The sequence below is a fragment of the Equus caballus genome, chromosome 4, assembly GCF_041296265.1.
Source record: "Equus caballus isolate H_3958 breed thoroughbred chromosome 4, TB-T2T, whole genome shotgun sequence".
NCBI classification, from domain to species: Eukaryota; Metazoa; Chordata; class Mammalia; order Perissodactyla; family Equidae; genus Equus; species Equus caballus.
Genome location: NC_091687.1, coordinates 60,281,481 through 60,307,488, shown reverse-complemented (window position 1 = coordinate 60,307,488; position 26,008 = coordinate 60,281,481). Strand labels below are relative to the sequence as shown.

General features: G+C 41.7%; 2 protein-coding genes across 18 annotated transcripts in view; one reads left to right on the top strand and one right to left on the bottom strand.

Moving 5' to 3' along the window:
* The window catches only part of GSDME (gasdermin E), a 63,482-nt gene extending 48,464 nt beyond the window's left edge, over positions 1-15,018 (top strand). Inside the window, exons 9-10 of one of the 2 annotated variants that reach the window (XM_070264143.1) lie at positions 4,904-4,977; positions 8,185-15,018. In XM_070264143.1, the coding sequence (XP_070120244.1) occupies positions 4,904-4,977; positions 8,185-8,418 (308 nt within the window). In that variant the 3' untranslated portion in view covers positions 8,419-15,018. The remainder of the gene's footprint in view (positions 1-4,903; positions 4,978-8,184) is intronic. The other variant, NM_001081889.1, reaches the window with a different exon arrangement.
* A 2,978-nt stretch (positions 15,019-17,996) lies between these two features.
* PALS2 (protein associated with LIN7 2, MAGUK p55 family member) overlaps positions 17,997-26,008 on the bottom strand; it is a 101,426-nt gene continuing 93,414 nt past the window's right edge. For all 16 annotated transcript variants that reach the window (XM_023639385.2, XM_070265720.1, XM_070265721.1 and 13 more), the window contains 2 exons: positions 25,118-25,246; positions 17,997-18,248 (listed from right to left, as the gene is read on the bottom strand). In XM_023639385.2, coding sequence (XP_023495153.1) covers positions 18,072-18,248; positions 25,118-25,246 — 306 coding nt within the window. In that variant the 3' untranslated portion in view covers positions 17,997-18,071. The remainder of the gene's footprint in view (positions 18,249-25,117; positions 25,247-26,008) is intronic.

The window sequence follows — 26,008 nt, the reverse complement described above, 5'->3', positions numbered from 1 at the left end:
AATCAATGCAGCAAACTTCATTCTTGTCTTAGTTTAAGAAATTGACACGGCCACCTCAACCTTCAGCAACCATGGCCTTGATCAGTCAGCAGCCAACACTGAGCAGCCTTCAGTTCTGAATGACAACTTTGCCAGGTCGAGTATTCTTAGTTGGAAGTTTTTTTTTCCCCAGCACTTTGAATATATTGTGCCACTTCTTTCTGGCCTGCATAGTTTCTGCTAATAGTCTTATGGGGGTTCCCTTGTACATAACAAGTTGTTTTTCTCTTGCTGCTTTTAAGATTCTCTCCTTGTCTTTAACTTTTGGCATTTTAATTATAATATGTCTTGGTGTGGGACTCTTTGAGTTCTTCTTATTTGGAACTCTCTGGGCTTCCTGGATCTAGATGTCTCTTCCCTTCCCCAAGTTAGGGAAGTTTTCAGCCATTATTTCTTCAAATAGGTTTTCTGCCCTTTTCTCTATATCTGCTCCTTCTGGAACTCTGACAATGTGAATGTTGGTCTGCTTGATGTTGTCCCATAGTCACTTAAGGTATCTTCACTTTTTTTCATTCTTTTTTTTCCTGAGGAAGATTTGGCCTGAGCTAACATCTGTGTCACTCTTCCTCTGTTTTGTATGTGGGTCGCTGCCATAGCATGGCTGCCGACAAGTGGTGTAGGTCCATGCACAGGAACTGAACCCAAGCTACTGAAGTGGAGTGCACTGAACTTAACCACCAGGCCATGGGCCTGGCCCTGATTCTGTTTTCTTTTTGCCACTCTTTATGGGTGAGCTCCACTGCCCTGTCTTCAAGTTCACCGGTCCTTTCTTCTTCTTCTTCATCTAGTCTACCCCTCTATTGAAGCTTTCTAGTGTATTTTCAGTCCAGTTATTGTATTCTTCAGCTCTGTGACATCTATTTGGTACTTTCTTATATTTTCTCTCTGTTTGTTGAAGTTCTCACTGTGTTCATCCATTCTTTTCCCAAGCTTGGTGAGTATCTTTATGACTGTTATTTTGAACTCTTCTCAGTTAAATTACTTATATCATTTCATTAAGGACTTTTTCTGAGGTTTCATCTTGTTCTTTCTTTTGGAACATATTGCTCTGTTTCTTCATTTTCCTTGACTCTCTGTGTTGGTTTCTGTTCATAAGATAAACAGTTGCTCCCGGTCTCACCTCTCCCAGTCTTCAGGGAACAGCCTCATGTAGGAGATGAACCTTACTGTTCAACCCTGCCCTAGCTCGTGGTTGTCTCAGACCTTTTTGATTGTCTAAGCAGCCTATTTAATTTTTAGCGGCTCCCAGTAGTTGAGGGTTTGCCAAGACCTGTCAGTGTCCCAGAGAGGAAGATCTCAGTCAGTACCTAGATTCAGGCTGATTGGAAGCCAGAGCCTCAGGAAGCAGCTTTTACAGTATGCCAATATATGTAGTCCTCTGGGAATGCAAGGATAAGTCCCACTGGCCACCACAGCTGGGTGACCTAGAAGTGTCCTATGGGTGGCAGTCACAAAAATTGGGGTGTCCGATGATTGTACAAGCTCCTTTCTGGGAGACACTGGTGACCTGGTGAGAGGCAGATGCAGAGCACCAAGGTGGCATCCACTGGCCTCTGTCCCTGGAGAGCACTTCAGTAGGCCTTAGATGTGTGCCAAACTTGAAGCCTGCCCCTCAGGCTGATTCTCCAAGACAAGCAAATAGGCTTCTTTCACAGATGACTGGGGATGTGTTTCATTCTGTGTCTGTGCCGTGGCCTGGGGGTGGTAGCCAGCCAAGAACTGTCTGTCCATTTGTTACACAACCATGGGACCCAGGAATGCAAACCCTACTTGCCACCAGAGCCGGGTGATCAAGGCATCCCCTGGGCGGCAGCTGCAAAAACCTGGGGACCAGACCCGCGTAGAAGCTCCCCTCTGGGAGAAACTAGCACTCTGGAGTGTGGCAGAGGGAGAACGGAAGGATAGCGCCTGCCCTCTAAGGTTTCTGGAAAGCATTTGGTCAGCCCTTAGGTCTGTGTTTGGTTAGAAGCCTACCCCTCAGACCCCAGCTATGAAGATAAGCTAATAGGCCTCTTTCACAGAGAGACTGGGCTTCTGGGTCTGTTGTCCCCTGGGGATGGTAGCCAGTTAAGAGCTCTTTCTCCATTGGTTGCAGTCCTGTGGGACCCATGAGCATATGCCCTGCTGGCCACCAGAGCTAGGTGATCTAGAAATGTCCCCTGGGGGCAGATGCAAAAATCGGGGTGCCAGATGAGGGGATAACCTCCTTTCTGGGAGACACCAGTGAGCCGAGAGAGGCAGAGGGAGTGGGCAAAGATGGTGTGGACCGGCCTCTGTTCTGTAAGAGCACCACTGTAGGCCCTTAGATGTGTGCCAAACCAGAAGCCTGCTACTCAGGTGCCAAGACAAGTAAATAGGCCTTTTTCTTAGAAAGACTGGGGGTGTGTTTTGTCTGCACAGTGTCCTGGTGGTGGTGGCTGGCCGAGAACCCTCTCTCTGACTCTTACAGTCCTGAGGGACCCAGGAACACAAGCCCTGCCAACCCCGGAGCCAGTGATTAAGGGGTATTCCCGGGGCAGCAGCTGTGAAAATCAGGGCACCAGACTCATGTAAGAGCTCCCCTCCAGGAGGTACTGGGGCTCTGGAGGGAGCCGGGGGTGGGGGTGCCAAGATGGCGCTCAGTGGCCTCTGTCCCCAGAGTACCCAACAGGCCCCTAGATGTGTGTTAAATTAGATGCCTCCCCTCAGGCTGACTTTAAGACAGCAAATACGCCTCTTTTGCAAGAAGTCTAGTCACTTATCAAATGACTGCCTCTGCACTGGGCCCCGGGGTGGGTGAATTGTGGGGAGCCCTTTAGGGGCCGGTTCTCTATGTGCTACAGCCTGTGGGGCTCCTGTCCACCAGCCTCATTGGGTTTCAAAGCTAGATGTTTGGGGGCTCATCTCTCCAGTGCAGGTCTTAAAAGTTGGGGTGCCTGATGTGGGGTTCCAACCCTTTGCTCCACAGGGAGAAGCTCTGGGTTTGAGTTCCCTCTCTTGAGTCCCTTGGGGTCACTGTGCCGAGGGTGGGGTTTATGGTGAGATTGTGTCTCAGCCTTTCCTGCCTGCTTTGATGTGTTTTTTCTTGTTGGCCCGCTGCGTAGGAGTCGCTCAGGTAGTTTTTGGTTTGTTTCAAAGGAAATTGTTCCATATGCAGCTGTAGATTTGGTGCATCCATGGGAGGAGGTGGATTCAGAACCTTCCCACGTCGCCATCTTGAACTGGCCTCCTTGTGCTTAACTTGTGTAAAGCCCTTCAGTCTCAGAATCTGGCCTGGCTCCTGGAATACTTCTTCCACCACTTTGTGACCTTAAGCATGAACTCTCCGGGTCTCATTTGTAAACAGAGTCAGAATACAGAAAAACAATCAAAGTAAATCATTTCAATTTAAGAAACAGTGAACAAGCCTCTTCTATGATTTAGGCACTGCTAGGTACTGAGGAGGAGAAAAATCATCCTCACCCTTTGGGAAATTAGAGTCAAGTAGTAAAATTAGTTGGTAAGCAGATGCGGTACTTTCATCCCTGTGTCCCTAGCAGCACGCTCAAAATAGTGCATGACCATCTGAGGAACGTGGAACTAAAGTATTTCCAAGAATAAGGGATGATGATGAGGAGGAGGAGGACCTGGGACTCAGGAGCCCCCTGAAAAGTGAGGGGATGGAAGCAGGAACAGGTGAGATGACTTGACAGTGGCTCAGCCAGGACTCCTTCATGTCCCGGGTGACTTTGTCCCTGACCTTCCAACACCATGATCTTTCCACTAGGCCACATATACTCACTGTTTTCATCTTCCTGATTTGCCATAAGGGCCTGCTTGAGAATTTGTTGAAAACTGTGGACCTCTCTGTAGGCAAATGCACACAAGATTTACATGGAATTGTAGGGGGTTCTCTGGCAGGATCATCCCCCAGCGCTGCCCCAGCCTCCTCCCAGCCTCCTTCTCTTGGGAACGGACCACATTTCATTGTGCTTTGCTGGGTCACAGCCTCAGCGACACACCACCATTTATAAATAAGGCTGCTGATGAATGCAGGAGAGAGAGTGAGTTCCTAAGTGGTCCGAGAGGTGACTGTTTTCTCTTTTGCCTTTTCAGCTCAAAGGTTGTATCCTGAGGCATTGGGGCCTTTTAGGAATTGCACCTCTTTTAGCCTGGGAGGTATTTAAAATCCATTTCGAATAACACTGACCTGGATTTCCTTCTCCTGGGGCTTGGGCAGGGCCCTCTGCAAGGACCCCCAGCCTCACACAGCTCTGCACCAACTCCTCTTCCCATTGGTGGCCTTGTGTCAAGTTAGCGGTGGGCCAGGGAGCCCTACACAGTCCTGAGTCAGAGGTCTGTTGTGCCACCCCTCGATCAGTCCACATCACATTTTTCTCCTCAAAATGACTTGTGACCTGGATAGAACCCTTTATAGTTTACTCAGTCCTCTGATACATGCAAAAAAAATAATCTCTGGTCGGTCAAATGAAGAAACATGCCCAGAGAGGTGTCCCCAAGGTCATGCCCCAAGTATGTAGTGGGGCTCGAACATAGCTCTTGTCACCAAGTCCCGGGTTCTTTCTGCTTGTCCCTGCTGATTCGCTTTTCCCTGAGTCCGTACAGTGCTTCCTGGTCAGCAGATTAAATGTGAAGGAATATCCTCTGCTGAACACAGAGCTGGTTCCCTGGTTGCAACATCTATTTTCTAAAAGGCCTTTGCTGCCTGTTCAGCATCCCTCGTTCATTCATTCGACAGTTGCCGAGTGTATCCTCTGCTGGCTGATGGGAGAGCACCAAAGTATGAATTAGGTACAATCCAGGGGCGGGCTCTGTGCCCATGGATGCTCTGTTCCCATGGATGCTTGTTTTTTCTTTGACAGTGACTGATTTTTGTCTCTTGCAGAAATGCCAGATAATGCAGCAGCTCTCCTGGGCACTTGCTGTAAGCTCCAGATTATTCCTGCGCTGTGCCACTTGGTAAGGAACCTCCCAGATGGGACCTGGGGATGGGCAGGAATGGGCAAATGAGGAGATGGACACCTAATAGCTGATGAAACACCCCTAGGCTTTCTCATCCTCAAAAGCCCTTCAAAGTAGGTTAAAGAGGTATTACTATGAACTCCACTTTTTTACACTCTCCCCCACACCACACGCCCCAGGAAGACGGAGGCCCCGAGGGAGAGGGTTTGTTTGAGAACTTGCTAGCAGGACTGGGGCTCCAGCTTTGTCTTCAGACTCTCACTCTCAGGATCTCCCATTGTTTGGAGAGAACTTTGGCCCAGGTTTGGTGCCGCGTTGCAGGGAAGGGGCCTAGCACGTGTTATTTGCGGTGGCAGCTCTGTGGCTGGACCAGTTGGGTTCAGCTCTGCATCTAACTGACCAGGGAGGCATTCAGCAGGACTGCTGTGTCTCGGAGAGACCTTTCATTCTTCATGCCCTCGGGAAATGTCATGGTGAGAGCCAGAGTTAGGTAATGATGAGTTTAGCCCTCTGAGAGTCCAGGTTAAACTTTTCTTTTTAAATTACAAATTGGGTCATTACTAGAAGGCGTCATCAATAGGCTGCCCAGAAACCGCTCTAATGAGGCAGCTCCTCTAATTTGGCTTCTGTGGGTGTTGCTCAGCCTGGGGCAGAGTAGCAGAGCCTACCTGGCTGGATTATTTTAAGGTCTGGTTACTAAGGGCCAAGGGCAGCATGCTGTGTAGCCCCGAAGGACCAAAGCTCAGAGCTCTGCTCCCAGATCTCGGAAGCAGATATTGGGGTAGACTGCCCAGATAGGGACCCTGACATTTGTTACACACCACTCTGGGCATGTCCAACGGTTAGTCCTTTGGTACTTCTGTGCACAGCAAAGGCCTCGGAAGACTGCAGCAAGGCATCCTTCCAAGGAGCAGCTTAGATGTCATGCCCCACCGAAGCAGACTCTGCCCACCCAGAGGAATGCTGTGTTCTTGTACTTTGACAACAACAACTGTACTACTTGAGAACGTGCCAGCATGTGTGTCCCGAGGCCAGCTGAGGGGAAAGCTGCTGGAAGAGTTTGGTTATAGAAACAAGACGTATCATTATCTAATTGTCTGCGGTGATGAGCACATAGTAGCTCTGCTTTCAGAGCCCAGCTCCCTTTTGCAGCCACTGTGTCCTTAGCATTTCCCAAGCTAGCCCTTACCACGTTGTTACAAAGTCGTCAACTGCATTCCGGAAGTATATAAAAAAATACTGCCAAGACTACGTTAGCTGACACCCTCTCCACAAACTCAGCTGAGTTGTCTTCTTCCCTGCAGATCAGCTCGAGGATTTGATCTTTGTGTTGTTTCCACCTTTCGCTCTGTTGGTGTTCTAAGAGTAGCCATTAGAACACACTTGAAGGTCCAGAATGGCTTGTATTCTACTTTGGCACAAAACTACCCCCCCATAGAGTCATTTATTTGCCTTTGGGGGCTGTTCCACATAGACAAAGAAATAATTTCTCCTTAAAGAACTTTCTGGGTGTCTTCGCGTCATCTTCCCTAGATATTGCAACGACTCTTCTTCAGTCAGTGAGGCTCCTGCCTCCTGAAGGGATTTGGGTAGCATGTGTTTCTTACAGACACTTCCTTAGAACAGGCTACAAAGATCTACCTGCGTTCCTGTCGTGTCTTGTCTGGTGGTCAGAGTAACTTTTGAGAGGCTTTCTGAAGGGCTTTTTGGAGAATAACGTCAGATATACTAACACATTTACCAAACTCTAAGAAGGTGAGTTGGAATCATCCGTAGAGAATGTTAATTTGCACCCCCTCTCCCCACCCCTTGGGTGACTGTAATCTCTTTTATACCTAGAAGTGCCTCTGGGTACTTGGGGCTGGCAGCTGTTCAGCAGAGGCTGGATGCTGCTGAGCGCTTCTCCACACCCAGGACACAGCCCGCAGTGCTGCGGTGCTGTTGGCAGTCTTCAGCCTGCGCCAGTGGAACTCATTCTTAAGTGGCTGGGATGCGGTGTTTGTGCTTGAAGAGCAGCCTCATCCACTCTCCACAGCATAACCCGTGGTTCACAGTCTGGGCCAAATGGTGACATTACGCCTGCGGTTACACTGTGTGAGCTGTCAGTGAGGGCTGCCCTTCAGCCATGGGGCAAGCTGCGGATTACTTTCAGTAAGGTTACCATTGCTCAGAACATTTCTGGAATTCTTTTGGATTCCCTTCAGATTCAGTTAGAATTCACACATGCTTTATAAGCTTATTTCATTTTTTAAATTTTACTCTCTACATTATCAATCTGATCCATTTCTGAAGGCCTGTTTAAAAATCAAATCTACTGGCCAATTTGTAATTACTAAAGATTAAAAAACAGTAAGTGTCACAGGCACTGATCAAGACCCTAAAAGCCAAGTTTCCAATGTTCTGAGCAGTTGCAATTAGAGCAGCGTCTGAAGCGACCTCGCTGAAGAACTTCCTTTCCACACACGGAGGGTCTGTGTTCCAGGCAGGACAAGGTGACCGTGGCAGACCTGGTTCCTGCCCTCCTGAGCAGCTTAGGTTTTAGTAAACAGACTGCAGAGTGAACATCAAGAAGATCATTTCAGCCGGAGTAAGCATATGAAGACACTGTCAAAATGTAATAGTGGCTGGCTACGGGGGAGGGAGGGGCTCGACAGAGAGGGGATTAGGACAGGCCCTTTTGATGTGGCATTTCCACTGACAACTGAGAGATGAGAAGGAAAGGTGTGTAGGAAACCCTGGCGGGAGAGGACGCCAGGCTGAAGAGATAGCAAGGACGAAGTTTCCTGAGGCAGGAAGCAGGACTAACTAAACCACTGGACCGACCCGACCCCCTTTGAGAAGTTCGCCCAAAGATGTAAGAAATTCTAATACCTTCATTAAAATAAAAAATCAGACCACCTTACTGTGTGAATGAGAAAGTTACATTCTGACATTTCTAATCTGCTGGAGTTGGTGGATGTAGTAGAAGGTAGGGTTCAGAGAGGGGGGTTCAGACAGAGGACTCCGGGCAGTTTGGAAAAATCAGGCCTGAGGTCTGGACCTAGGTCAAGTATGTCTTGTTACATCTTAAGGGTTTTCCTGCTCCATTGGGGGAATTTAAAACAACTTAATTTTTTTTCATAATTAGCTAGAAGTGCATTACTATCTAACCATGTGGATTTTGTGTAACATTTTAAGTGAATTTGTTGAAATGTGTCATTGCAGCTGCATGCTATGTCTCATGATGGAGTATGTGATCTCGAAGACCCAGCCTTGGCTCCTCTGAAAGATACAGAAAGGTTTGGGGTTGCGCAGCGTCTGTTTGCCTCGGCCGACATTAACCTGGAGAGAGTGCAGTCGTCCGTGAAAGCCGTCACCCCCCTGAAAGACCCTAGCGTTCTCCCGCTCATTCTTTACATAAGCCTGAAGGGACTCTGTGCTTTAGGCAGAGAGCATTAATAATGTCGTATTGTGACTTACACGTTATCGGCCAAGGCTGAGTATTTTTCAGTATCGTTAAGATACTCCTTTGTGGCTTAGGTCAGATCCATGTTAAAAGTTGATCAAGGAAATGAATTTGCAAACCAGTTTAAGAAGTGGTGACTTTTTTTCACTATGAATCACCTCGAGTTTAGCCACTGGGTCCTCTGCAAACAGTCTTTTTCTCCCAAGGACCCTCCTGTGCTGGTGACTCAGTGCCCCAGTTGGACTCCAGCACCTGGAAAGCTGGAGGAGGGCTGAGAATTCTAAAGCCCTTTTTTTCTGCAGAAAAATGGGTCCATCTATCACTTTTTTATATTTCCCACTTTCTGTTATACAAAAACAGATGAGTCTGACACTTTGATCCAAAAATTCGTTTTAAATTGTGAATGCTGTGGGAAGGCAATTTCTCTTTCTAGAAGAGGCTGTAGTGATTGAAAAATGACCTTTAAGTGCCCCTGGAATACATATATTCTTCTACTAAACAAAATTATACTAAAATAATCTTCCTTCCTTAGGGGTCTAGCTATACTCATTTTATTTGACTTTGCCATGCTTTGATGAACATAGTAATTCTCTGTCTAGAACAGTGTGCTGATTTCTCATGCATTCTGGATGTTTAATTTGTAAAAGACTACCTATTGTAACACGGGCAACTCTGAACTGTGTCTATTTTGCTTTTTATTCTGTTTGGACATCCTTCTACTAAAATGGCCCAGACTGTCTCCCGAGTGCCCCTGATTCCATTGCTGATATCCACCAGGGACCTGCGGCCCCTTCCGCGTACCCTTAGCAAAAAGCAGCTGATCTTCCTGCTAGAGTTTGTCTTCCTTCGGGAGCAGGGAGGCAGCAGGGACGAGCAGGAGCCGTTGATGGAGAAACATGTCACTTAGCACATGTTTTTACCTCAACATCATCTACTTACTCCCTTTCTACCCTTCAGATTTTAATGAACGTTAACAAGGAAGAAATGAAGTAAATAATCCTTTCATCATCTCTATTAAAAGTGAGAGTAATCTTACGCAAATACTTATGACACACGAGAAAAAAAGGATACAGAGCTGTACACTGTGGGGGCAACAACATAAAAAATAAGCACCTTGGGGCCGGCCCGGTGGCGCAGCGGTTAAGTTCGCACGTTCCGCTTCTCGGCAGCCCGGGGTTCGCTGGTTCGGATCCCGGGTGCGGACATGGCACTGCTTGGCAGCCATGCTGTGGTAGGCGTCCCACGTATAAACTAGAGGAAGATGAGCACGGATGTTAGCTCAGAGCCAGGCTTCCTCAGCAAAAAGAGGAGGACTGGCAGTAGTTAGCTGAGGGCTAATCTTCCTCAAAAGAAAACAAACAAACAAACAAAAAACAAAATAAGCACCTTATACACAAGCTGGACAGGAATATGCAAAAGTGAAAATAGTCGTGCTAAAATGGCAGCACTATACATGTCTTTTTCTCTGTTTTTCTGAAATAAGTATAAAGAGCAAACTGCAGAGAGAATGTGTCATATGAATCTACTTGTGTAAAAAATAGATATCCGTGTATCACAGTGCATGGGAAGCTTGAAGAGTTCACAGGAAACCCATAGTGGCTCCTTTGGGGAGAGGAGTTACAAATTGGGGACAAGAGGCGGAGGGGTGGCTGGTAACCCTTTTATTCCTGGTAGAGTTTTGTATATATTTTATCCTCTAAAATTAAAACAAAATACCAAAAACTAAAGATAGACTTGAGACAGAAAGAAAAGGTGCCATTCCATCAAGTGCTGAAAGTTTGGGTTACAGGGACCAGGCAACCAAGGCCTTTGGCTGTTTCCACAACTGCCCTGAGACCGGCCAGTTAGCCTGTTGGGTTTTGTTGTAAAAAATAGCTATTGAAAAGGACAGAGCTATGTGCTCCAGGTGTTCCCAGCCCCTCATTACTGCCGGGCTTCTTAAGAGACCCCACTCAGGTGTGGTGGCTGAAGAAGTGCTGGGTGTGCTTCAGTGAGGGTCACTTTGGGCCTCCAAAAGGTTCTTCCAACTGCTATCCTCTTTATTACATATTGGTAATTTTAAATGTTCCTTTATTTACTGCTTGAGATCAAGAACCATACTTTTTAAAATAGATTTGGAATAATTAGTTCTAGTAGCCAAGGGTCACCTAGAAAACAGATAGTAAATAAACTAACATTTCCTGGAATAGAACAGGACACCCACCTTGACCCTGATGTTTCCACGACCATTTCGCTTTCATCAATGGATGCAGGAAGAAAAACTGATATTAGCTAGTGTAGCATGGCCCGATAATGGCCCCTGAAAGGTGTCCCTGACCTAAGAATCCCTGGAACCTAAGAACATGTTACCTTACACGGCAAAAGGGGACTTTACAGGTGTTAAGGCTATGGACCTTGCGATAGACAGCTTGGCCTGGATTCTCTGGGTGGGCCCTTAAAAGAAAGAAGGCAGAGTCAGTGAGAGAGAGACCTGGCCAAAGAAAATGCGGGAAAGAGGAGGCATGAGATGGATTCACTGCTGTTGCTGGCTTAGGACAGAGGTCAGTTCAAGGACAAGAGGGCAGTCCCTCTGACAGCAAGAAGTGGGGACTTCACTTCTCCAACTGCATGGACCTGAGGTCTGCCAACCTGCAAGAGCCTGGGAGCGATTCCCCTCTAGACCTTCAGATTAGAGCCAGGGCAGGCCCTGGGAGCCATCTTGGTTTTAGCCTGGTGAGACCAGTGTTGGATTTCAGACCTACAGAACTAAGTTTGTGTTTTAAGCTGCTAAATTTGTGGTAATTTGCTACTGCAGTGACAGAGAACTGACAGGTAGTGTAAGATGGAAGAAGGTACTGTATAACACCTAATTCTTTTGGAGACATCAGAAATACACCAGACTAGCAATTTCTGAAGTACGAGGTATGGAATCCCAGAAACTAGCTTGGAAAAGAGTTGCAAAGTACTTTTTCTGGAAAGTCTTCCTGCACTCATCCAGTCATGCCTCCATCTCTGCTTGGCCTGGCGGGTCCACCCCCTCCTCCCTACAGGCCTCAGGGCTGAGCTGCGTGCGCCAGCAGGCGTTGTCTTTCCCACCAGGGTTTCTCTTTCTTGGCTAGCTGGGAAATGGTCCTAGCATCACATGCCATCTAACTGGTCACAGAGGCCTTTTCTTGATCCTCTGTTTTAATCTTCCCTGTCTCTGAAATTCTTTCCTTGAGTATGTTGTCTTTGAAAGCCACCGAATTGCTTGGGCTGGGGTCAAGGAAACAATAGTTAGGGTTTCCGTGTTAAAGAAGAGAGGCAGGTGAAAAATGCATTACTTTGCTGGGAAAAACTAAAGAACATGAAGGTTTTTATGAAGATTATTAGCATTTAAAACAAATTACCAAAGCTAATCTGATATCCCCTGTATTTTATTATCTCTAAACCTTATTTCTACCTAGAAATGAAACACTACATTTTTCCAATATTAAATATTTATTTATTTATATATACAAAAATATTTGACCATGAGTATGCAATCCCACAGATTGAACATTTCAGTTTTTATTTTGGACAGCACATGGAAATACGTGAAAAGAAAAATTTATAGGGACCGTTTCTGAAAAATCAATCATGATCGTACTGCAGGAAAGTTTCATTTATACAAGGACAGCAGTAATGTTTCTTTTACACAGGAACTAGCAATACAATTACTTGGAAAGCAGCAGCAATTAATTTTTACTTTCAAACTTTTTCATCAGAAACTTACTTTAGTAGCTTGTTCAGCTTGGATTTTTAGGTGCTAACAAGCATTTTGCCCTCCATCAAAAAAACACAAAAATCTCTCCTACAATTACTTCAAAGACTAGAGGTTAAAAAGAGCATGCATTTGTGTTCAAAATAAAGATATACCAAAATGAAATGGGAAAAAATCCCCCAAAGCAAGGTTTTCACATCCAACACTCATCATGGGCTGTGACAGAGCCCGACGTAACTGGCAGGAAATTACACTTGGTGAGGAACCCTGACGCTCCTTCTTCTACAGCGAGTCCTTCTACCACTTCCTTAAAAATCGTCACCGAAGAAACAGGAGTCACTCCTTTTTTAAAAGAGGACACATGGCCAAAAGAAATGTTTATATTGTATTTCAATTACAGATGGAGATGAGCTATTCCTCAAATCTGGTTCTACCTGAAAAGACTAAGGCATTTCTCATTTGGACCATGTTGACCAGAACAAGGTTCATGTCTTCAAAGCAATGTTATTTATACTACTGCCCGCCTCTCCTATTTAATAAGATGAAAACCATTGGTAACGACTTCTGGTTTAATGTAGGTAATTTATGACTGAGGAGTTTTTAGTGCTATGCTCTTTTCTCCTCTTCCTCCAAGCTCCCAAACCTCCTTGACTGATATGAGGAAAGCCAAAGTTCAAGCACGACCTGTCATATTTAATGTTTCTACCCTTGGCTTGCTGTTGCCAAAGTGTGATAAAAACGTCTCTTTCTAATTTTTCAAATAAGACCTTTCGGCTTCTACTTTGTGGTACTGACACTGCCTGTTCAGTGGGACTCAAGACAGGTTTACAAGCACCGAGTCACTTAATCTCCCAAGTTACAAGCGGCATTTGCGTTAACCGTACACGTGTTCCTTCAGTTTGTGCTGGAGATTAGAAAACAGTAAAAGCTAGTAGGGAAAAAAAGAACCAACTGTGGCTTCTGACTGACTTTGGTGTGTGCAGGCGACATTTATGATGGCACTGCATTATCAGTCAATGGCTGCGAAGCACTCAGAAAAAGAAACTAGGTGCATTCTTGTCAGATTTGAGGTCCACTAAGTGGACCTAACTGAATGTTTCTCCCTATGAGCAGACGGATGCCTTTTACACTTAGTACTGTGGGTTAAACAGGGCTGTGGTGATAAATTTCAGCCCTAAGAATCAGGTAAGGCAGCCTGTAGGGGCAAAAGAGGAGAGGGTCTTCGGATGTGAGAGAGTACTGGATTGCTTAAATTTTGTTTGTGAGTGGTCTGGCTGGCGGCAAGGATTTGCTAAGGGTTTGGACTTAGAATGGGATTCTAAACTAAAATGGTCCTCTTGACCAGGGCCACCAAGAGAGCAGAAGAGACCCTCTTCCAGGCTGGAACTACGGCCTCGGAGCTGTTTTAAAATTGGAGGCAGGATCCCTGAATGGTGTGCACCATTCACTATGTTACTTCCGAAAGAGGCACACTTTAAAAGAACTAAGAGATAAGCAACCTCAATAGAAGCAGATACATATAACTAACAAAGTAGCCTAATAAGGATTTTCCAATTTAGCATTTGCCACATCAGAGTTACAATTACTTCTTGTAATTTAAGGTGAAGAAAAATATTAAGTTAGCCTTATTTAAACAAGTTGAATATTAAAAGTAAAGGGAGATATAAATTTTATCAAAGATCACACGGTCAGGAGTCAGAATTAGGATCAGCCAGTAGAAATACACCATCTCTATTTTTATCAAAAGAGACTATTTTAAAGAAAGTTGTGCAGTGCATTGCAGAATTGGTACAAATCATGCTTTTAAATTCTTACCTTAGCAACAAGGTATCATCATTCCTTCACTTTTTAGTATATTAAGGACTCATTTTTGAGTCTGTGCACTAAATCATTCCAGGAACACAGAAAGTAACATGATAAATTGTGGGAAATATTTAAATATGAATAAAACTTGAACCTAACAAAAATGCATTTTAAAAATAATCTTACCTTAAAAAATTATATAATTATCTTCCTCAAATATACAATGTATACTTACATAAAAACAGATATGATGCTGAACCATTAGTGAATTGTATTCTTCAAAGTTTGTGAATATTCACGTGTACTATATACAATAATCCTATTATTTAAAATACCGAATTTCTCAAAATACATTATAGATGTTATTCTACGAATTCTCACAGCAAATCCATTGAAGCAAGAGGAGGGCAGGTACCATAATCTGTGAGCCTGAACCAGATCATAAATTCATTCAAAGGGGCTTCCACCTAGGGCTCTGTGCTTTTTCCTTAAGGAAATTAAGTTATAATGATAATTTTCGGAGCTTAATTCCTCACATATTTTTTAGAAAGGAGATTAGTATCTGCCTCAAGGCAAAACAAGAGCCTTTTAAAACAATGTGAAAAAAGTTTCAGAATGTCTAAGAATTTGGGAATAATGAAAAATTTAAGAACACTAGTTATAATTACATGGGAGAACATATGCAGTTTTATTATTTATGTATTTTGGAAGAATTTTACATATTATACACATAGCTGTATATATATATTATATATGATGACTCAAACATTTAAAAAATGGGACCTACTATCTATATACATAAAACTTCAGGATTGTTTTTTCCATATTTAGTATAAAGATTCATTACTACAAAATTATTGGCTCTCTAGCCTGTGATTTCCAGAAGTCGTAAAAGTACAATGTTAAATAGATCACTATTTTAACCAATTTTCAAAACTTTTATGTTCAATGTTTACCAACTCTGAGTAATTGTACCTTAACTCTATGGCTATCCATCTTGAAAATCAACCCCAATCACTGGATCATGGCACCTGCTGTTATACGTAAAAATAAATACTAATTTAATGAACTTTTAAAGCAAAGATCATCTTTTATTGTCATTGGGATATTATGGGCAAAGCAGTTAGTATCTGGCCATAATCTATAATGCTATACTATTGTACTTTATTGCTAATTTGCATTATTTTCTAAATTTCTATTAATACCAATTTGCTCTTTTAAAGAAAACTTGTCCTTATAAGCTATTATAACTAAGTTCACTAGATTCTAGGGTTCAGGCTACTATTGCTGTAGTCATACTGGGTTTATGGTACGATTTCTATTTTTGAAGGCTATGTTCAGCAATTGTATGGTTAGAGTTGGCAAAAGTAAACAAAGTCCTGATGTATTGGATATTTGATACTATCCAAATATCAGACAGGAGTTGAGACCACATAACCAAGGCCTGGCCGTAATAAGAGTGAGATTCTACTTGTAGTGCATCACATACATTTCACTAGTTACAGTTAAGTGACTTATGCAGGACAACAACTCTATGGGTATTTGTACATTTGAAAACGAAAAACACATACATAATATTTAGCTGTTATCTAAACAGTCATGCCCTGAATGCTGGATGTGGATACTCACCTGTCCACAAGAACCCTCAGATGCTTTAATGTATTGGCACATCGCGTCCCCCAAAAGCATACGCACGTGCATTTGTATTTTAACTATTACCAATTACTCAACATCACTGTCAACCATTTCCTCTTTGGTAAAGCTAATTGTCTTAGACCTTTCCCACAAGGGAAGCTCGCACTTCCTTCATCACAACCACACTCTCATTGCCTTGGGAGAATCCTGGGCTTGCCCCAGCAGAGCTCTGCTGGTTCCTGCAGACTCAGATGGGACTTGAGTTTCAAGTTCAATGACTACTGTATTGAGATGCAATGAACTTTTCTGAATTTATTCTCTTCAGTTCTGGCATCTAGACTGAAATGAACTAAAGTGCATTGTTTCATTTTATATTAGGAGGGATTTAGTGTGTATTAAGTACTTAGTCATGAATACCATTTATAATAGAAATAATTCCTTTAAGTGTAACTATTTTCTAAATAATATGCATTTATACCACATAAGGCTGAAAATATGTATGATGTAAAAATCGCCTCTCTTGTGTCCTGATGGGTGAAGTACATCTTGTGCTGCTGTAATGATCCTAAAGCCGGTCACAGAGGCTCCACGCAGCAGCATGAAGGCACACTGTGGGGACAGCACACTTCTGAGACTGTGGAAATAAGATTGCTCTTAAAATTTACAGTGTGTTGAAACACTGAGTCACAAGACATCACCTTGACACTGTGCTTTGATTCACATTGCTTTGAGAAGCCAAGAATTTCATGGAAATATATGGGGTTTAAAAGTTACCAAAGTTATTAAGAGAGTATGATCTATTTTGCCACCAATTTCCTACAAAGAACATGAATTTGTGTTCTGGATATGAAATTCTGTAATAAAAAAAATACCTATAGATTTCCAATCTTAACAATTCAGCAACTCGGGTGTTTTGTTTCACTGAGCAAAAGACTTAAGACACTGTGTGCGTGCTGCTTATGGCCACGTATTTCCTCCTCCCTCCAAGTCCTCCAGGCTGGCTTCCAAGAGACAGCATCGGTGAGGGGAAAACAAATGCAGCAGCCAAGTGTCTGCTGCCCACCACCAGACAAGAATGACGACGATAGTTAAGCACCTAACCCTTTAAGTGTGAATACTGTTTATGTGAAAAGCTAGCAGCAAAATATGGCTAATTTAGTTAATTCAGAGCTGCATCTCTGAATACGTTTTAGGAAGAACTTATACCATCCACGAATCCTAAAGGAAGGTATCAACTGAGATGAATTTTGGAAATTTGTACATGTTAATACATCTAAAGGAGGAGAACTGGTTTCCTAATCATTAAATAAAAAGTGCACTTCCTAACAGAAATGTAAAAAAAATATAAAACATTATTTAATATATATTATATAATACATACACTGTACATATTATATAATGTATATATTATATATAGATAAAACAGCTGACAATTATTTCCCAATTTCTTAAATCGTTCACCGGATTTGGTTCTCAACACAACAATTCAAACATACACCCTCATGATCACATCACACTTCAAAAAGCACACTGATTGTTCACAAAACCCCCAATTGCAAACTTAGAAGCATTTTTTTAAGTGTTGCAGAAATCTGCAGAGGCATGATATATTTGCTGACCATATCCTAATAGAAAAATGTAAAAAACAGTAGGTTCATTTTTGTCACTTAAACTTTCACAGGTGAAAATAAGTCGACTTTGAGTGTCATTCTGCTGTGCCGTCGTACAGGATAAGGCACTCTCGCAGCCTGCGTGGCCCTGCCTGCTGTGCACGTTCACTCAGCATCAGCTGTCACTATGGCGAACGAGAGTGCAAAGTATTGCTCTTCCTTTTCCCACTAAAGATAGAAACAAAGGGAAACCACCAATCTATCTGTATAAATTAGAATGATAGCCACACATCTCTGAAATAACAGACCATGCAGCACTGAGCAGACTCTGATGTGAGATTGGGATGGTAGTAGATTGGCTATAGCACTGACATTCAAGTTCTGCTTCTGTAACGAACCATATCGGGAAAGAAGGCCAATATCTACTATTTCCTCCTAATAAGAGTAGCTGACCCTTCACTAGTGAAATACTGAACTGAACGACAGCTTTACAAAACGATTTCAAGTATTCATTATCACAGTGAAAATGTGAGACCAATGTTAGAGTGAGTGATTTGAAAATTCCTTTGATGAAAAAGGCAAGGGTACTAAATCAAAACATATACAAAATGCTTCAACGCATTTCTTTATGTGATATGAATAGAAAGATTGTTCATAAAAAGTTAGAAAAATTAAGATAAATTATATTTTAGTACACCTTCCCAACCACACTTTATATAAAAATTCAGAATAGTGTACTGGTATTTCAATCTACACAATAAAAATGCCTGGGTTCGGCAAATATCTTCTGTCTGTGCACGTATTTTCTTAGTAGAAGGTTTATTTGTTGCAGTCACTTTTTAAAAGTTTTATTTGAATTGTGAACCTTATCGAATCATCAGTAAACCCAGCTGATGGGAACCCACTGTGGCTCCGTTCGCAGTTTCTCTGTGGCAGTTTGTAGTTTCTCAAAGGCCTTGTCTAGGTTGTCGTTTACGATGATCAAATCAAAATAGTGGTTGTATGCTCTCTGAATCCGTGCACTTTCGTCCACTGTTTTCTTCAAGTCCGAGTCCTGTCACAGAGTTTTAAAATGAAGTATTTCTATCACAATGGATATTTACTTACTCAAACCCCAACTCAAAGTGAACATAAGAAATAAGCAGACTGGATATTTATTTATTGTGCTTTTGATATTAATCCTCAAAAACCTAATCTGTATGGAGGGTTATATCATCTGTTGACATCCTAGTCTTTCCAGCTGTGTTCTTGTTTGCATTTATGAGCATTCTGTATCTTCGCTTTCGTTGGTATTAGGATAATATTCCTAATCAAAAGACTGCTGACAATAATCTTAAGGTGAAATCTAAGATAATAAAAGAATTATTGCAGGTGACTGGTTTCCAGCCCAGCTATACCATCCTTTTCAAAAGATTTTTATCTTATGGGCTCTGTAAATCATGGGACCTAATTTTCATTGGGTATTAAGCTCAATGCCAAATTTGCTGTCCATCTCCAAGAAAGAGAATCTTAGAAATATATTTTGAAGACTAACCCTACATGCTCCCCACTCCTACCAATACACATACACACTTTATTTAGCTAGCATTGTTTATATTTCATAAAATATTTCTAGTTGTTTTGGAAGGATGTGAGGGAATAAATAAGAAATGGGTTCTGCATGAGCAAATAAAGCTTTTCATTAAATTCCAAGTGTTTTGAAATTTTCACAATACTTCTACATGTTTTTCAAACATTTATTGAATTCCTATTAAAGTGTCTACTATGTTTAATAATCTGTGGATATAACAATGAATAAGACAGAGTGAGGGGCCGGCCCGGTGGCGCAGCGATTAAGTTCACACGTTCTGCTTCAGCGGCCCGGGGTTCGCCGGTTCGGATCCCAGGTGCAGACATGGCACCTCTTGGCACGCCATGCTGTGGTAGGTGTCCCATATATAAAGTAGAGGAAGATGGGCACGGATGTTAGCTCAGGGCCAAGCTTCCTCAGCAAAAAAGGAGGACTGGCAGTAGTTAGCTCAGGGCTAATCTTCTTCTTCTTCTTCAAAAAAAAAAGACAGAGTGGGTTCCTACCCTCTAGTGGAGGAGACAGATAAAGGGCAAATAAACACACAAACTTGCAGGTTGTAACATGTACTATAAAAGAAACCAATCAGGAACAAAGAAGTTTAAGAGATCTAACTTTAGAGAGAGTGATTACAAAGACACTAGGTAAACGACATTTAAACTGAGAACTACAGTGGGAGAAAGAGGATTCCAGGCAAAGGAAACAGCAATGCAGAATTCAGGAGGGAAATGACCCTGAGGTGTTTAAGATACTGAAAGAAGACCAGGATGGACGGAGAGTTGGTGCAGGAGGTAGTAAGTTGAGATGAGTGTGGGCTAGGTCACGGAGGACCTAGATACAGTGGAAAGACATCTCTGGATCATGCTGGTGGCAGCGGTGATGGAAAAGACGCTAGACTGCAAATCTATTTTGGTGATAAAATCATCAGGGTTAGCTGAGGGGTTGGCTGTGAGGAGTGAGGAAATGAATGAATCAAAGATAGCTCTTGGGTTTCCAGTAAATGGGTGGTTGTATAAGATGCAGAGTTGTGGGGTGGGGAGAACCTGATTCTTTTTGGGGAAAAAAATGTTCTACTTTGTACATGTTCAGTTTAAGACGTCTGTGAGACATCCCAGTGGAGATGTAAAGAAACAGGTGATTGGCTATGCAAGTCAGAGCCCTGAGGTCTGGGTTATCTATCTATACTGTACATAAATTAAGAATTATCAGTATAACAATGGTACATAAGCTAATGAATTTGGTAAAAATACCAAAAGGGAAAGTATAGAGAAAGAAATGAGTTCGCAACTAGGTCTGAGGGATTCTAATACAATTTAGTCAGTACTTTCACTGAGATCTCTAGAGAAGTTTGAAACAACTAAAATATCTTTTATTATAAATGAGTAAACAGGCCACAACTCAAAGTGAAAACAACTCTTACCTATTATAGTCAATAGCAATCTGGCTTGTTAAAAGAAAAACGAAACCAGTTTTTTTGACAATAACAGTCCTGTAACAATAATGCAATAACCATACAGATGGAAAAAAGAATAAAGAATCTCTCTCGACATGTCCGTAGAGTGATCTCCAGAATACACTGGGAAGTGAAAAATCCGGGCAGACTACTATATGTAATAAGCTACCTTTTATGTAAGAAATGGAGGAGGGAGGAGACACATACATCCTTGCTTATATTAAAAAAAGTAGTGAGGGCTGCCTCGTGGCCAAGTGGTTAAGTTTGCGCACTCTACTTCGACAGCCCAGGATTTCACTGGTTCGGATCCTGGGCGTGGACCTGGCACCACTCATCAGGCCATGTTGAGGCAGCGTCCCACATGCTACAACTAGAAGGACCCACAACTAAAATATACTACTATGTACTGTGGGGATTTGGGGAGAAAAAGCAGAGAGGGGGAAAAGAAAAAAAAAGAAGATTGGCACCTGAGCTAACAACTGTTGCCAATCTAATAAAAAAATAAATTAAAAAAAGTAGTGAAAATGGCTCCCTATGTGGGTGGGAAGGAATAGAGTGGAGAAGACAGAGAAAAGCTAGATGTTTTTGTTTTTAAGATTTACTTTGGAACTATGAAAATGTATAGAATTATACAAGAAAATTAAATTCAAATTAAAAAAAGACCAATACCTAAAAGTCAAAAACAAAAGGAAATAAACCTGTGTTTCAAGTTGATGGCTTAACCACGCAGAAAGGAATTATTTCAGTGACTTTAAAATAAAATAATTTAATACTCAGTGCGATATATCTTAAGAACAATTTTTTAAAAAGTCTTAACCCTAAAACTTTTCAATAATCACATTGTTAATATTGATATTATTACTTAGAAATTGTACATATAGTGTGTGCTTGGTTTATATATGTAAAGTAAGGATTTATGTTAATGTTATCAGGAACCGAGATTTTCAGCATCAGAGAAAAAAAGTCAGATATAAAGTCAAAGAAGTTAAGTAAAAATAATGTATATTTGAATTGGAACAATTAAATTGAACTAATGATGTATGTTTTCCAAAAAAGGAAAATGTCTTTCCTACCCCTGGCCACTGAAAGGCCTAGAAAGAATGACCAACTAAGCTGAATGCACAACTTTAACACCTACATTATCTCTAGATACCATTTCCCACTAAAAGGAACCAGGGCCGTTGGATGGCTGGTTCCAGGTCTGGGCCAAGAAACAGGTAAGGACAACCTTGTCGTACCGGGAAGCAGAGACTCATCAAAGATTACTGGGGTTGTGTTAAAACGACTCAGAAGACAAGTTGAACAGGCTCCTACTAGCTGAAGATAGGACAATTTAAACATCAAAGAGTAATAACTGACCTAAGTACACAGAGAGGAAGTATTCCAAGTGACTTTAAAACACCAGATTTGCCTGTATAGACTTACTGGGATAAACCCTAAGGTTAAAAAAAAAAATAAGGAAGAAAACAGTTTGCAGCAATCACATCTAGTCGTGTGGGTGGACTCACTCGCACCGTTGTGTGTGTACTGCTGCATAAGCAGAGGAGCAGTTATGTGATGTTCTAACATTCCCAGTGTTTCTGAGAACTGAGATACTCCACATAGAAGAATGAAGTTATAACATAAAAGAGGTTAAATAAAAACCCGGTATCCTGAATTTGATTGGGAAGTATCAGTAAGAATTCATGACACGGTTCCTTCAAACGTATAAGCAGAAAAGCATATATCCTTGTGCTTTGTTTACCTGAAAGCTGTAGCTAGAAACGACGATCAACCTTGGGACAGTGTGCATCCCTAGTGTTACAGTCTTAAAATACCATTTACCCTAAAAGGAACCAGAGTGTCTGGGAGAAAGAGCTGCTTCCTGGCCTGGAATAGGAAAGGTGCAGTGCAGCCAGGAACATTTGTCACACCAGGTAGTAAGGGAGCCATCCAAGACCATTAGGCTCATGAAATAAGGTCTCCAGGGCCAACTTGAATAAGCTCCAATTGGTCAGAGATGGGACAATTTGAGTATCCATAAGAATAATAACTACAATAGAGTAAAACACAGTAAGTTTAAATCCATGTGTTCATGATGAAACCAAAATACAAAGAAAACAAACCTCATCCGGTCACCTGTCACCTCTAGAGGCTCTTAGGGAACAAACCCATTATTCTGAAAATTGACCTATAAAGGGAAAGTATCAAGCATATATCCTGACTTCCCTATATGAACTCTACTTAGGGGCAATGAACTAGTTGATAAAGAAAAGTTATTTTTGGGGAAGAAATCTAGTTTATAAATGCAGAAAGAAGCACAAACTTAAAATATTACCACTTTAAAATCGCTAAAAAGCAGCTGATCCAGGTGAAGTTCAATAAAATTTGCTAAAATCATTAGGTGAAAAGCTACTAGGGAACTTAGAGATCAGGCTAACATCATCTGAACCCACTGATGAATTTTATCACAATAAGAGAGACAGCCTTTCATATGCCTCATCATGTAACAAAACAAGAAGTACCACTAATCAGTCATTCTTTTTTAAAAACTTTAAAAAATTTTATTAATTTATTTATTGGAGGAAAATTGGTCCTGAGCTAACATCCACTGCCAATCCTCCTCTTTTTGCTGAGGAAGACTGGCCCTGAGCTAACATCCACGCCCATCTTCCTCTATTTTATATGTGGGATGCTGCCACAGCATGGCTTGATGAGCAGTGCCAGGTCCATGCCTGGGATCCGAACCAGGGAACCCCAGGCTGCCAAAGCAGAGCACGCGAACTTAACCACTATGCCATGAGGCTGGTCCCCCACTAATCAGTCATTCTTGAAAAAAAAAATTGAACCTGCATCTGATCAAGCCTCTATCAGTTCACAGGAAATACAAGGAATAGAGGAAAATGACAGAATTGGTAAAATCCAGACATGGAACTCTCTACAGGATAAACGACCCAAGTTCCTGAACAATTAAATTAGAAGGTTAAGAGAGAGAGGAGGGAGGGAAGCAGTGAGAATTTAACAGAGTAAAAGAGACTAAAGGGATGCCTGCTTCCAGATAAGATGTAATAACAGGAATCAGAGTAACCCTCCTGCCTGACAATGAAAACAGACAAACATATGGAACAACAATTTTTCAGACATTGTACATTAGGCAACAAAAGACAGAGATCTCCAAGAGACAGGAAACAAATGAAGTGAGCCCTATGAATGCCCCAGCTCACTGGCTTGAAACAGTCTCTAGGCTGCAGCACATGAGCCAGAGCCCAGGTAGAGCCTACTGAACTTTCTAAGTTGGGACAGAGTTAAGAGCCCACGGAGACCAAGGTGGCAAAAGTTCACAGGACATAGCACCGGAATGGAAAAGTAGCAGGGAGAGAGAACTTCGGAGACCTGAAGAAGGTCCCCTTCCAGCATTCAGCTGAGTACCAATCAGGGCACGTGTATGACTACCCGAGGCCACTGAAGAACCACCAGAGAGAAAGAGAGGTATTCATCCCGAGCCAGGAACAGTACCTATTCCCACCAGGCAGAACAGAACCTCATGGCGCACAGGCCGTTTGGGAGGGTGCTCAAATGGTCTTGCCTCAGTAGTGGAGAATAGCTGCCTCTAGAATGAGAACTGCTCTGGTCTAACCTAACAAATGTTAAAAGCGAGGCCTGAAAGAAACAAACTATTTCCAAATAACTGCATCCTAGAACAAATCTCACAATGTCCAGCATCCAATAAAAAATTACCAGGATTGCCAAGAAGCAGGAAAATACAACCCATAATGAGGAGCGAAGTCATTCAAGCAAAACTGATCCAGAACTGACACAAATGTGAGAATTAGATGGTGACATGAAAATACTTATTATAACTATATTTCAGATATTGAAAAAGTTAAGTAGAGACACGGAGCAACCTGAAAAAGAACAAAGATGACTAACACTACCTGATTTCAAGGCTTATCAGCTACAATGTGGGCAGAGGAGGAAGGAGCAGGAGGGAGGGATTCTGACGGGGCAAAGGAAACCTTTGGAGGTGACAGCAGGTCCATTATCTTGATTCCAATGGCTTCATGCCTGTATAGACCTGCTCAAACTAACTTATCATATTGTACACTTTCAATATGTACAGTTTATTGTATGTCAATTATACCTCAATTAAGCTGAAGAAAAAAAAGAGATTTAGAAGATACCAAGTAAATGCAATGTGTTGATCTTGTTTGGATCCTAATTTGAACACATCAACTGCAAAAAAAAAAATTATAAATCTTGGGGAAAATACAATATAGACTGAATATTGATGATATTAAGAAGTTGCTCTTATTAATTTTTTATGTGTTAATGGGGTTAGGGTTATGTTTAAAAAGTTTTTATCTTTTAGCGATAAATACTAAAGTATTTATGGTTGATATGATATCAAATATTTGCTCCAAAGTAATTCAAGGTAAGAGAGGAAGTGAGGAGAGGTCAAACTGAAATAAAAATGGCTTCGTATTATTGAAACTAGGTAATGAGCACATGGGAGTTCATTTTCTCCCTCTTTTGTATATATTTAAAATTTTCCATAATATAAAAAAAAGTAACCCTACCAGCAGTCAACCATATGATGAACATGCTTGTTAATGGTCTTGGGACCCAGTTTCCTCATCAGTAAAATAAAGGGTCTGGATTAACATGCATATTTCAATACTGGCCCATTTCATTTACATAGGAGCAGTAAACTTTTGCTTTAAAATAAAGCGCACAATAACTTTTATGGAAAAGTAATACTGTTCCAAATTATAACTATCTCTAGGGAATGAATTTTTATTCTATAATACCTTATATAGTATATTTATTTCATAAATATGATTAAAGTTAAACACGCCTAAAAGAAAAGGAAGAGGAAAAATTTTAGGAGGAAAACAATATCGTTAGCCTGAAAAGACCTGCTTACCGTCAAAAGCTTGGTAGTGATACCAGCATCCACCACAGCCTTGTGCATGGCACGTAATGTCTCTAGTTCTGGAGCAGCAATAAATACAACATAGGGCATGAACTCAGATGTCCTCAGCACTTTCAGGGCCTGTGTAGAGAACAATTACAAACCAATTGACATAGCATCAGAATCTGAACTGTTCCCCTTTAATCTATACTAAATACTAAATAAAGCTTATCCGCCCTCTTCCTAAGGATTAAGGATGTAATTTAATACTTGCCCCCCTTCTATCCTTTGGATACCATACAATACCTTCCTAAAATAATGAACCACTAACCGTATTCTGCCCTCTGTCTCACTACTCTTTGATCTTCTTGAACATAGTATTAAACTTAATGATTCAAAAAATCATCAAGAATGATGTAAACACTATCTATGTTAATTGTAGAATTCTGTTAATATTGAAAACGCAGAAATACTCTCAGTGTCTATTAAATAGAGTGGTTACATAAATTAATATACATCTGTACTAGGAAATAATATGCAACAATTACAAAGAACAAAAAAAGCTCTACGGTAACTGACAAGAAAAGATCTTTAAGAAATACTGTTTAACGAAAGAGAGCTAAAGAATCTGGATAGAATGTTTCCCTTTATGTAAAAAAGAAACAACAAAAATAGAAAACCTATTAGATTTAATGTAAATATTTGTATTTAAGGCACACTAAAATGACAGATAGATAAACACCAAACACCAAAACAATAATACGTATCTCTGAGTAGGGAAGTGAGGCTGGGCTGAGTGTACAGGGGTGAGAGGGGGTTGGTAAGACCGACACAGAATGAGAATGAAATGAATGCACGTGTGTGTGTTGGGTGGGAAGGGTTGCGATTTCTATTTTTTATTCT